This window comes from Ursus americanus, chromosome 7 (assembly GCF_024610735.1).
Source record: "Ursus americanus isolate L20-20 chromosome 7, mUrsAme1.1.p, whole genome shotgun sequence".
NCBI classification, from domain to species: domain Eukaryota; kingdom Metazoa; phylum Chordata; class Mammalia; order Carnivora; family Ursidae; genus Ursus; species Ursus americanus.
In genome coordinates, this window is record NC_142133.1 from 22867617 (window position 1) to 22880329 (window position 12713).

General features: G+C 43.3%; 2 protein-coding genes across 5 annotated transcripts in view; one reads left to right on the plus strand and one right to left on the minus strand.

Annotated features, from left to right (window-relative positions):
• Positions 1 to 5252, plus strand: part of EML6 (EMAP like 6) — a 275854-nt gene extending 270602 nt beyond the window's left edge. The window contains exons 41-43 of the mRNA XM_087863403.1: positions 278 to 431; positions 841 to 941; positions 2530 to 5252. Coding sequence (XP_087719529.1) covers positions 278 to 431; positions 841 to 941; positions 2530 to 2554 — 280 coding nt within the window. The 3' untranslated portion in view covers positions 2555 to 5252. The remainder of the gene's footprint in view (positions 1 to 277; positions 432 to 840; positions 942 to 2529) is intronic.
• Positions 4600 to 12713, minus strand: part of RTN4 (reticulon 4) — a 68858-nt gene continuing 60744 nt past the window's right edge. For all 4 annotated transcript variants that reach the window (XM_045787984.2, XM_045787985.2, XM_045787986.2 and 1 more), the window contains 4 exons: positions 6788 to 6857; positions 6241 to 6287; positions 5971 to 6029; positions 4600 to 5598 (listed from right to left, as the gene is read on the minus strand). In XM_045787984.2, the coding sequence (XP_045643940.2) occupies positions 5556 to 5598; positions 5971 to 6029; positions 6241 to 6287; positions 6788 to 6857 (219 nt within the window). In that variant the 3' untranslated portion in view covers positions 4600 to 5555. The remainder of the gene's footprint in view (positions 5599 to 5970; positions 6030 to 6240; positions 6288 to 6787; positions 6858 to 12713) is intronic.

Here is a 12713-nt window from a genome sequence, read left to right on the forward strand (position 1 = left end):
GTGCCCAAGCAGGCACACACTCAGAAGGGAGGACTAGAGGGATGAGGGACAGAATCAAAGATGGGGGTGACTTTTCTTTTGGGGTGCAAGGGACTAGGGCAGAGCAGGACAGTAAGAACGAGGCTGAGTGCACAGAGGGGGCGGGGACAGAAGAGCCACGTGATCACAGTGAATGACGCAAAATAGCCCTTTCTGCCTCTCATCCCTGGGAGAAGATGCCTGACTGTGGGAAGCCTTCTCCCACCTCCCCTGCTGACTCCTCTTCTCGTTCAAACAGCATTCTGGGGGATGAAGTCATTGGCATCTGGCCACGAAATGCAGACAAGGCTGATGTCAACTGCGCGTGTGTGACCCATGCTGGCCTCAACATTGTCACCGGAGATGACTTCGGGCTAGTGAAGCTCTTTGATTTTCCATGCACAGAAAAATTTGTGAGTCTTCCTCAGAGTAACCTCCCTGCACTGCCTCCGGGCTCTTTCCTTCTGCAGACTGCAGGAGGTAGGGGCCGCGTTGAGACGGCCAGCTAGAATCTAGAACAAGAGGAATCTTGTTCCGGCCCTGTGGAGGTTTGGTGATCCCTAACGGTTTCATCTCCCTCTGGAGGGGAGGTTCTGGAAGCCGGGGGAAGGGGGGATGGAAGATGTACACATTGGCCACCTCAGGGAAGAATGGATGGGAAGGCCAGTCGGCAAAAGGCTGGCTAACAGAAATGTCCAGACCAAACGGGAACGGCAGGAGTGAAGATGATTCCGGGAGGGGAAGACGGGAGTCCTGGATGTGGTCTATGGTTCCTGGTAGGGGCAGGGTCTCTCAGCTGTCTCTGTTCACTTTTGCTCACAGGCCAAACATAAGCGTTACTTTGGCCACTCCGCTCACGTGACGAACATCCGTTTCTCTCATGACGACAAGTATGTGGTCAGCACTGGAGGAGATGACTGCAGGTAGGGCCGGCTCGGATTCCCCAGGCCTGGCTGGTACTCTCTCTCCCCGTCGCCATGTCAGGTGTCCCGGGAATCAGTCCCTCCCAGGGACACAGAGAGGGGTTGACATCCTAATGCAGACAAGGACTTTTCAAGTATGGTCTTTAGTCTCTGACGACCCCCAACCCAAAACCTGATGGGCCCATGTCCCCACTAGAGCTGTCCTGGGATTGGCGAGAAGGGGAGGGCATAAATGCTACTCTGAGCACTGCTGCTTCCGGGGGAGGGACCCAAGATGGCTGACCAGGCAGCCCATGGCAGCCGTGCATATAATCAGGTTAAAATGACCTCCATCCGTAGGTCTTTTAACTCCTAACTTCCAGCTGATCACGAGTTCTTAAGATGGATGATCAATCCACAACCAACCAAGAGAGGTTTTAAAAAGAGTAGTAAGCCCCAGTCACCCTAAGAAACAAGGGTGTTCCCCGGTTTTACATGAGATCAGATGGGAAGTGCAGCTGTTAGGCCCAGCGCCAGTGAGTAGCAGCAGAACCTCAGCCGGCTGTTTGGACGGGGCTGCTTTTGACCTAAACTGCGGCTCAGTGTGAGACCGGCCCAGGGTTCCGTGTGAGGCGTGACTGGCCTTCCAGTGATTTGGAAGGACCCCGCCAGCCTGCTCCAGAGATGACATCAGCCTCTTCAGCATTGCCAGGCCCCTTCCTCTTGTCCTTCCAAGGGCATTCCTTATTTGGATTGTGGACCAACAGGACAAGGCGGTTCCTAAACTCTCATTCTCCGCCTCTAACGTAGTTGAAGGGCTTTATTGCAACGTGAATATTGGTTTCATTTCAGCCCAAGCAAAACTCTTGGAGGGTGGGAATGAAGAAAAAATATAGCAATCCAGATATTTTTGGTGGTGAGAGGGGTTGTGGAAAAGGCACCTGAAGAGAATGTCAACCCAGTTGCTGTCCAAAAGGGTGGTGCAGAAAACGCCCCCCAAAGCTGCTTTCTGATAGCCCGCGGGAGAGCTCGGTCTCGGGTCGGCGGTGCCGCCAGCGGCTGCCACTTAGCGCCCTCGAGATAATTCCGCCGGCCGCTCCCGGTGGGGTGGGAAGAGCCCCTCAGAGCCGCCCCCCCCCCCAGACTGCGAACAAGCTAGCAGCGAGAGCCGTAGGTGAACTGGTCACCCCAGCGGAGGAGATCCGAGCGCACTTGTGATACTCTGAAGGGCTGAGAAGTGACCTTTAAACTGCGGGAGCCTAGGCCTTTGTAGTCAGGGGAGCGCGCTGCGAGCCCTGGCTCTGCGTGAGCACTGGCAAGGGCCCAAGTGGGGCTGATAAAACCTTGTCAGCGGTAACGAGTGTGAAGTCGGGTTGCCAGAAGTCCTTACGTTCAGCACGCTCAGGCTGCTGAAAGAGCCAAACGAACCAAAAAAGAATAGGCCATTTTAGAAAAGCGGGTCTTTAATTGGTGGGAAGACCCCTGCTTCGTCCTTAGAAATTGATGCCCCCTGAGCTCGAGTCTGGAGCACTTGGTAAGATTGCTTCAGTCACTCGACAGCATGATGATGTCCGGCCGTGCAAGATCAATGTCTGATCTGCTCTTTCAGTGTATTTGTGTGGCGATGTCTGTAAATGCCAGAAACCTCTTTCTTGCTGCTGCTGCTGCTACCCCCCCAGCCACTGCGGAGGCACTCCGGGGCCCCTCCGTGCCGCCAGCTGCTGGCTGCACCCGTGTCGCCGCAGGCCACATAAGGCCCCCGCGCCAGCGAAGCGAGGTGACTGCTCCCATCCTCTGCGAAACTGTGATGCCAAGAAGGTCAGTTCTCACATGTGAGGAGTGCCTGCCTCTGTTCCTGAGACCACGTACTAACCACACTGACAAAAAATCCTATCTGATAAGGTAGCCCACTGACAAAATTTCAAGCCTCAGTTAACCTAACCAGTATGTAGCTTTTAATTTGCATCAAAACTTTTACAAAAGATGTTTTGCTATTGTTTCTATATACTTTAAAAATGTTCATTTTTACAAATGAGTTGAACAAGACCGCTTCAGTTAGATGCACCTAAGGACTAGAACTGTATGGATAGCCTCAGTTCTCCACATTTAGCTTCTAAAACCAAATGAGCCATGTACAAACAAGTTGAGAAACTTAATTTTTTAACGTTTCATTTGCAGAGTTTTATATCCATTAAGTGCCTTTGAAAGTTTCCAGTTGTGTGGGCTGCTGTCTCACCTCCCACAAATTTTCTCCTTTCTACATATGGTGCTAAACTTCAAAACTGAGGAGGGCTACAGGACCCTTAACAGATTCCTGGTCTGTCACCCATGTCATGTGTTTATGTCACAGCTTCCTAAATGCAAGACATCGGTTACCTGCTTGGGAAATAGTGGCAGGTGAGCAGCAAAGAAACTGAAATTCAGGAGGGAGGGGGTAGAAATGGATTTTCACTATTTAGTGCCAAACCTACAAAATCCAAATTGAAGTAAAATAAACCTCTACTACAAAACAGAAGGGGGGGAGGGGAAAAAAAGCTCAAGTGGGTCTAGGAGGATGAACTCTTAATCCTAAAATGGTAATAAATAAGGTGACCCAAGGCTGCACTGGGTCTACCACCCCCAGAGTGGGGCTGGCTTGACCCCATGGATTTGTTCAGGTAAGCTATATAGGTCAAGTCCAGATAAAAAGAAAAAAAAAAAAAATCTCTGCTGAACAAATTGCTAAGCCCAAGCAATATTTGATAAGATTATAAAACAAAATAAGCTAGCTTAAGAGTTCCTCAGAGCTGGCTGGATGACAGAAAATGTGACCTGGACAATATTAACCCGAAGACATCCCTACCCTGCCTCGGGCACACTCCACACTTGGCTCACCGCTGACCCCAGGAGGGGCCGACCGCACACGCCGCGAGGAAGGCCGGTGAGGGACTGGGGACTCTGAGCACACATATACCAATTAGTCCTTCCCGACAGTGAAGCAAAATTCTGGGGCTTGAGTTCCTGGCTATTTGCAGTTGTCAGTTTAGAGAAAGGTGAAACGAAGCATTTTCAATTAAATAGACTAACATTTACCCCAGAAGTGCTTCTGCATTCTAAGTGGATTAGATCACTCATGAAGCTATTTTTCTATGCCCAGTTATGAATGCCTTACATTAATCCCGATAGGCTGTTGGGTCCCCAGTTTGAGCCCCTGTGCAGTCCTAATTCTGTTTTCTGTAACCATGTGACTGGTGATGCTGAGTGATAACCATGTCTGCCTATACTGTACCACTAACCTTTCATAATAATCAGACCTTGCATTGAAATAACCATGTGGAAGAATAAATTGATCAATGAGGATATGTACAACTATATTTAAAAAGAGCAATAGTGTCTGTGTCAAGAAACTTATTTGTAGACCTTTATATGGTATGATTTTATGTATGTTCATAAATCCTGCACTGTGTTCTATGTTAAAATATTGGTGCATGAATTTATTTTCAATGAGCAAAGTCTAAGAAATACATAATTTGAAAACGTTTTGGTACGTGTCAAATACATTGGACGACGCAGACAGAGCTGCCGCCCGCGCTGGCAGGCTTCCCCGGAGCCCCAGCGCCCCCTCCCTGGGGGACACGCAGGCTACTCTTGGTGTCCACTTGGATGCTGCTGCCGTTTCATGGAACCAGAATACCAAACAGACTTTGTCTATAAGCTTTATTGATACTTTGCTTTTACAGTTCACGATGCATTCCACAGATTCAGTACAGCTTAAACCACAAACGTATAAATCTTCATTTTATAGTTTTTTGCATAACAAGTTTTGATATTTGCAAACAACGTTTTTGGAAGCATTAGATTCAGTCCGGAGATTCCGAGTTTATGACAAAATGAACTAGAGTAAGTCTGTGCAGTGAAGTTTACTATGTGCATGGCGTCGCTGCATGTTGAAAACAGATGGTAGTGCTCCTAGAAATACATGGATTTTCTTTTTCTAGCTTATGTGCTTTGGGACTATACACGTATAACCACGGACTCTCTGAAGTATCAAGCACTGGGGGGTAGCCAGAAGGTAAAGGTCTAAGCTTTGTGAAACACTATATATAGAGATATATATAATCTATATTTACTTATATTGGCAATTAATTAATATAACAGTAAAATTCACAATACACCTAGAACATACCAGAAAGGCGAGCTTTTTCAGTCTTGCTTTAGTGGTATGATCTCGTCTAAACATTTCATTTCAGAAAATCTGCATCAATCTACACAGACCATACACAGTGCACAAACTGTGAAAAGGATTATTTTTTTTCAGCTCCTTTCTCTGCGATTCCCAAAAAAAAACAAAAACAGCAAGACTACCTGCCACAAAGTGTAATGTACAGCTTTCTCAGATCTTTGTTTATTCACCAGTGCCTCATATAGGAAAAACAAGTATGATTACGGCTTAAATCCATACATAGCAGCTTACAATACTTCAGATGATGAACACATGGCAGTCAAGACAGGTGATTTTTCCTCAGACACCGCATCGCTCAAAGTAAAGATCTGGGAAGCTGCAATGTCAAGGTTTCCTTCTTCCCTGACCCTCCCCCAAGTAATCATCCCCTTTAAAGATAGATAAACTCCTATTGTTAACGATTTCTGGCTTTTTCATTCAGCTTTGCGCTTCAATCCAGGGATTTTCGCTTGGATTCTACAAATGAAAAGGTTGGAAAAAAAGGTCAATGGAAATAATTTTCAATTTTAAAAGTATTTGAAAAGGCTGTCCTTCAAGAACTACACGTGTATCGCTCGGCTTCTACAAGACACGAAATCCTAAGGCTGTCAAACTGATTTTGCCACCTTGCCTCCTGGTTTAGACTTAAAGCCTTAAATACAACACAGAGCAAACACAGAAATCAATGATCCAAATGCAGAGAAAAATCTTTTCTGTCACACTTTTTAGGTCTGATTAAGATTTGCTACTGATTACACCTTTAAGATGAAAATACTACACTTTGTTCTCCCAAGTCCAGCACATCTTATCCTTAGTGGGGGGGGGGGGCGGTGTATTTTAAATACTTACTTAGCCATAGCATCTTTAACATTCTTATTTGCAAGTCCTAGATAATGATCTATCTGCGCCTGAAAGAGAGGTAGAAAGAAGTCACTAGAAAATTAACATTGCTAAGGAATCTTTTTAACCATTACTACGTTCCAGCAAATTAAAGGCTTAATAAAGGCTTAAGAAACCACACTTTTCATTTTTATAAGGCTTTGGAAACTGGCACTGATAGATTTGTTTTTACCTAATACGGTGGGGCTTGCATTCTGAAAGCTGCAGTTAAGAAATTACCTGATGCCGTTCATAAATAACAGGAACGCTGAAGAGTGAAATCAGAGCTGAAAAAGGAAATACACAGCCTTTACAACAGACCAGTATGATTTGGGGAGCAAACACTGAAACGCCACCTAACTGGTAAACTCGTCAGTCAGGCGGTGTTCCTAATGAGTGAATAAATACCCAAGGTTCTCCTGGAGGCACCTGCTGGTGGGGAGCCACTCAAGGGGAACGAAGGAACGAACCAAGGGATGCCACAGGAACGATTCCTAGCTCAAAATCCTGTCCCACAGACCTTACACAGGTAACCCCCGGTAGTCTGGTTTATGACTGCACCCTCAGGTGAGGCCAGCCCCCATCTGTCACTGTGAACCGGAGCATTCTTCAGGAACTAAAGTAGCAATTCAATATACAATATCAGTGTCAGCAAGTTATTTGAAGAGCTCACAACCTCAAACATCTTCCCTACAATGTAACAATCTTCTCCACTACAATGTCTCTACACTGCTGCACACAGTCTCTTATTGTGCTGTTTTTCCTTCAAATCGTTTTGGAGACTTACCCAAAATCAGTAGTGTCAGACCATTGAACAAGGCACCAACGTAGGTAAATACCCACATCAACACCGCAAACTGTAAGAAAACAACAGCCTATTAACAATTCACGCAAAGCAGAAGCTTTCAAACAGACGCATCCCATCTAAATGCCAACCTACCAAAGGCATAATCGTTGAAGACCTGGTGAGGTAATCGGACATTTCACCTGTAAGTCACCGGTCTCCGTTCGAAATTTCAGAATCCTAATTAAGGTAGATTTGATTCATTTTCTCTGGACTATACTACACTAAGTAGTTGATTGTTTTCTCTGAGACCAGAGAACATGCCAAAGATATACCTTACCTCTTCAGCTCTGACCTAGCACTTAGCTTTTAAATGGGAAGCCTGAAAAGGTATGCGAATTCACTATTAAACCTGATTTTAAAGCACTAACAAGTATTTCGAGAGCTACGTGAGCTGAATGATTGCGACATTAAAACCGCAGCTGAACAAGCAAGAATGAGGCGGGGAAGATTTATGATCAGAGAGAAGGGGTTCAGGTACCGATTTTTAATTTCTAATATTTTATGATCAGAGGCGTTGTCTGCACAGTGATATGTGTTTTAATAGTTAACCCTGAAAACGAGGATGCCTCAAACTTGTATACCTGTTAATAAAACTGACCAATATTCTTTAAGCCACTGCCTTCTGTATTTATTTCACACACACCAATATAGTTCTTACTGTATTAGGGCCAGGCACTGTGTTAAATGCTTTACAAATATTAACTCATGTATTCCTCTTAACAACCTGGTGAGGCAGGCGCTGTTACTACCCCAGCAGACGCAGACAAGAACACAGAGGTTTGACACCCGCCTGAGGTCAGCTTTCACTGTTCCCTCAAGGGGCGCGGAACTGCGGGGAACTAACCAAATTCTCCTCCTTCAGCAGTCATGGTCTTAAAAATCTCTATATTTTTTTTAACTATCAAAGAAAGCAGCTAGGGAAAGGCTGTTCTAGAAAGGGATTTTGATAAGTCCTTTATTGCCTCCGCATACCTTGTTCGTGAAAGGTTGGACAAGAAGATTTCAGAGTTTTCTTCCAGTTCTAAAATTTGGTTGACCTCATATAGTACAGACTCGATGACATGTTCGAAGCAGTTCTTGGAAGACTTAAAATCAGTCTGGATTTTATTCTTATTAATCAGTAATTCCTTAGCTTTCTATTAAAGGCCTTCAAGTGTCCGGCATTAGCTCTGCGCTAATTAGTAGGTAACGCAGTGCCACCAACTACAGTGGTCAGGCAGGTACATGCAACACAGTGTCAGTGAGACGGCGCGTGGAGTCGGCGCCTCCATCCCCTACAGCAGCGATCGGCAGACCCCTCCGGTCAAGACAGTAAGATAATAACCATGTCTGCTTTTATGGGTCACAAATGGTCTCTTATATATCCTTTGAATGTTGTCTCTGAAAATTTTTTGAAAATTATCCATTAAAAAATTTAAAAGCCATTCTTAGCTCCCAGGCTACACCACAACAGGCCATGAACCAGGCAGTCGTTTGCAGACCCCTGAACTAAAGCATATATTCACTCCTCCATTTATTCACTCTTTCAATAAAATCTATCATGAACTGAGTACCAAGCAGTAATTAAGGTGCTCACACTCTAGTAAGCAATTTACTGCAGGTGAGGAACACACTTTGGATTCCTCCACCAACTGTCAGTTCTACAAATAGCAACCTCTGGTTACTCCTACAACTGAATTTAACTAATGTTCAAGTGACAAATGTCAAGCATTCCTAACACCTGCCAGCTGAAAATCAAAAATTAAATGCTGCCCTGGTCTCAGCAATTGCTATGGTAGAAAGGTTTGAAGCACGACTCCAGTTAGCAAGCCTTTTCCTTCTCACAGAGTCTTACAGACTCCTATTGCAGAAGCCAATCATAACGTCTGCGCTTGAGCAAGTCGGCCACAGAGCATTTCACATTTTCATCCATCACCACAAGTCTACAGGGAAAAGCGTCAACCTACCACATTTTAGAAGAAATTGCTTTAGCCATAAGGATACCTCTGTCATGACAGAATTCAGATACCAACACACACAAGATAAAAAGAAGTCCTAATTCAGTCATTAAGTCACCAACAAGGCTGACTCCAAATCCACAAGGAGAGAGGCCCAAGCCCATCTAAGGGACTCAAATGTCACTGCACTTGCCTCTTGGAGGACACTCTTCCTAAAAGGCACACTACCCAAAGGCAAAGAAAGGAACAGCAGAAAGACTAAATGTCTGTGGGACCAGGCAGGTGCCCTAAATGCACGAAGGAGCCTAAGGACTGAGGCAGACAGACCTACGCATTCTCCCTCTCACAGAGGCACGCACACCCCAGCTCCAGACTGTTGCCAGGCAAGTATTCCAGGCCGATGTGGCCAAAATTTCCCATTTTAAGAGAGAAACCAGAAATTCACGTTTTTATGTGTTATCATAGAATTTTTAAATATTGCGATCTGGAGAAGATTTAACACTTCAGGGGCCCAAAATAAAAATGCTAGGTAAGGTTTTCCAGAGAATATAGCATGAGAAGAGAAAGGACATGCATCTAGCAATTGCACAATTACTGGAACTGTTATATAATAAAAGCAGTATTTTTTTTTTTTTGCAAATATATTAGGTCAGTGAATCTCATCACAATGCCAGAAGTGCTATGATTCTCCCTGTAGAAGAGCAAACCAAGACAAGTAGCAATTAAGCAAGTTGCCAGACCAGAGGTCACAGTGATCTCAGGTTTATCTGACTCCAGAATCAATCTGCTCTGCTCTACTGTAAAATCACCTACAGAGTAACCATTATTAACAGGAATTTGTCACCAATGGGCATGCTGTCATAAAGAGGCAAAGAATAGGTCCATAAACACTTTAAGAAACAAAACAGGCAACTTGCATTTTGGAACTACAAATTCTATGCTAGACCATGGCAACTATTCTGTGCCATTATAGCCAATGCATATACTAACATGGAAATCAGAGATCATCTCTCTTTGGGCAGTAACGAGAGAGGAGGAAAAGGGGCCAAAGCACAATGAAGGTCTAATAAATACTCAAAGTGAGCAAGGGCCATGTCTTCTTGTCCTTTTGTCCTTGGGGAACAGGAATTAAACTTAACTGTGTATTCATTAAAAAGCTCTGCAGATTTTTATTAGATAATGTCTCAACAACCGGGGGAACATTTGTAAGGAAAATGGAGGAAGAATGCATAACAGAATTTCAGACACTCTGGCAATTCTGACATTTTCAAACTTTTCCTGCATTTTTAAACTAAAAATTCTTTTCCCTTTTTTTGAAATCTTCGGCCCCATTCATTAGTGTTGCTTTGATCGCCTACATTTTCCCTAGCCCATTTCCCTTCTAATTTTTCTGTGAGCCGGAGAAAGCAGAAACTGCCAAAATGTGTATGTTAATAACCACATAGGAGCCCAGGGGCTAGATTTTAATGTTGTTCTGGGTCAGCTATTTCTGGAGTTCAGGCCGTTTTCGGCTCACTTTCAGATTTCAGACTGTATTCTGGAGCATTATGATTGCCTGATGTGCAGGCAACTATTGCTAGAAATTTTCTTACAATTTTAACACATATTTTCACTGAAAGTCACAGAACTACAGTCTTCACCACCCAAAGCTGTATTACAGAAAAGTAAGAACCTCTGCCTAAAACACCTGGTCTCGGTATCTGATAAATAAAGTTCTCAGATTTTTTTTCTTGAGATTTGAGGTTTCAAAAGGCAGCATCCCTCTAATCAAACTTGGAGCCTTATTCAAGAAGCTCCAAGCTGAGCCCAGCAGGGACTGTCATATGCCTTTTTTTTACAGTGGGGTTGGTGGTGAGTGGGAGGTGGGAGTCGGGGGGAAAACTATAGCCTGGGGTTTATAGCTTAATGACACAACTTTTAAAAACAGTGACTCTCCTGGCAGTATCCCCAGAAAAGTTAAATCACAATTTTAGGAGAAGGGACCCCCCTCCTTCCTTCTCTTTCCCCCTTTACAGTTATTAGATGGATCCAGTGTGCAGCCAAGACAGAGAACCACTGTTTTAAAATGAACCCTATCAAAGATCCCTTACACAGAAGATCAATCACAGAAACAGAAACCTTAACTAGGGGTCTAAATATGCTCAACTACAGTATACTAGTTTTCTGCTACTCATGGGTATTATTTAAAACAAGGTTAACAGATATCAGTGGGTTAAATAAAGTTATCCTGCCTCTTTCTGACTTCTCAGAGACTAACAAAGTACACCAGACTCTCCAAGAAAAGGCTCTATAACATGGCTTTTGCAACTTAATTTTCCTAGAGGACACTCCTCCTTTCCTTTCTTCACCTTTCCTTTCCTCTCCATTCCTTCATTCTCCTCCCCCCACCTGATGTCTGGCACTCAGTGGAACAAACCCACTTTAAGAAATAGAACCTTTAAAACAAATCCTGAGGATTAGACAAAACACTGGGCTGCAGTGAAATTTTATACTAATATTTGAAATAAGTTCTACCGAATGGAATTAGAACTATTTTGTCAGTGCTTCTGCCCATATCTGACTAAAATTAATCTTTCGGGAAATGCATCGTTGCTCCATCTGTGGACACCTGAATCTTTCCTAGGGCTTAGGAGCTTGTCGTTAATTGCAAAGGAGCAAAACAAATGGAGCTCTTACTCAAGAATTTAAAAGGAGAAATCTGTAAAACATGTCTTATTTGTCCAAGTCAATCACCAAAAGGAGACTTAGGCCAGACAGAGCAATAAACATCACGCTACATCATGGCTTTTTCCGCAGGCCTGATGCCTCAGGAACCTTGGAGTTCGGTTATTTATTTTTTTAAATCACTTTATGTGATTTTTTAAAATTACTATAAAAAAAAAAAGTACTGAGCAAGAAGAAAGAGTTTCACATGCTAAGAATAGTGGCTCTAAAATTTTCACTTTCTGAGGAAGAAGGTTTCAAATAGAAGTAGTGGTAACCGTGACCCAGAATCTAGAAATGCAGCTTATATAAATGTGAGGCCACCAAATTTATGAAGACCGTGAGTTATACAGAAACCTTTTTCAAATTTTTGTTTAAAAGCTATTATTTTAAATACACCACAGAACTTGATACCATGTGTTTTCTACATTTACAAACTTACAAGACTCCACTGCATTTTCTTGATTTAGGGTGTTATCCATTTTCCTAATGACGAATCATACAAAATCAAAGTAATTCCAGTTAGAAGCTCGTTATTGTAAGTTTTTAAAATTCAGTGTTATTTGACAAATTCATCTGGAAACTGGAGACACCAGGGCTATTTATTAGCAAACTTTCAACAGATTGAGACTCTAAATATAAGGAAATAAATCAGTCTAAAAGGGCAAACCGATTTCTTCTTTACATTGAGAAAGTAAAGAACAAACTGAAAAAAATCTTTTTTTTGCTTGCTTTAGGGAGAGAGAATCTATCGCTCTGCTGGCTGCTGTGGCTAAAAGGCAAAAAGTAAAAGAAGTCAGAAGGAAATCATTTTCTTAAAAAAAAAAAAAAAAAAACACTGTATATACAAAAACCGGGGGGAATAGAGTGGTAAATGCTTAAGGAACTATCTATAGAAAGGGAATACTAAGTCATTTTTCTGAAGAGTCAAGAGTGTTAAGATTTTTGTTAGCTTTTTTCAATGAGACATTTTAAGCAAGTGCCCTGTGTTTCTGCAGTACCCTTATCCACTGGAGACACAGATGGAATCAGTACTACTCAGGCACAATGACCTTAAGATTTAATTTTAATTAAAGGGGGTCAAAAGGTAAAAAAGACAGTGTATTGACTTTGGAGGTACCCTCAGTAGCCCAGGACAGAAAACAAAAAGAAAGAAAAAAGAAAAGGTTTAACTAAAGTCTCCCAAGCAACAGAACTACCAGGTTTCTCAAGGAAGACGCTCTGTG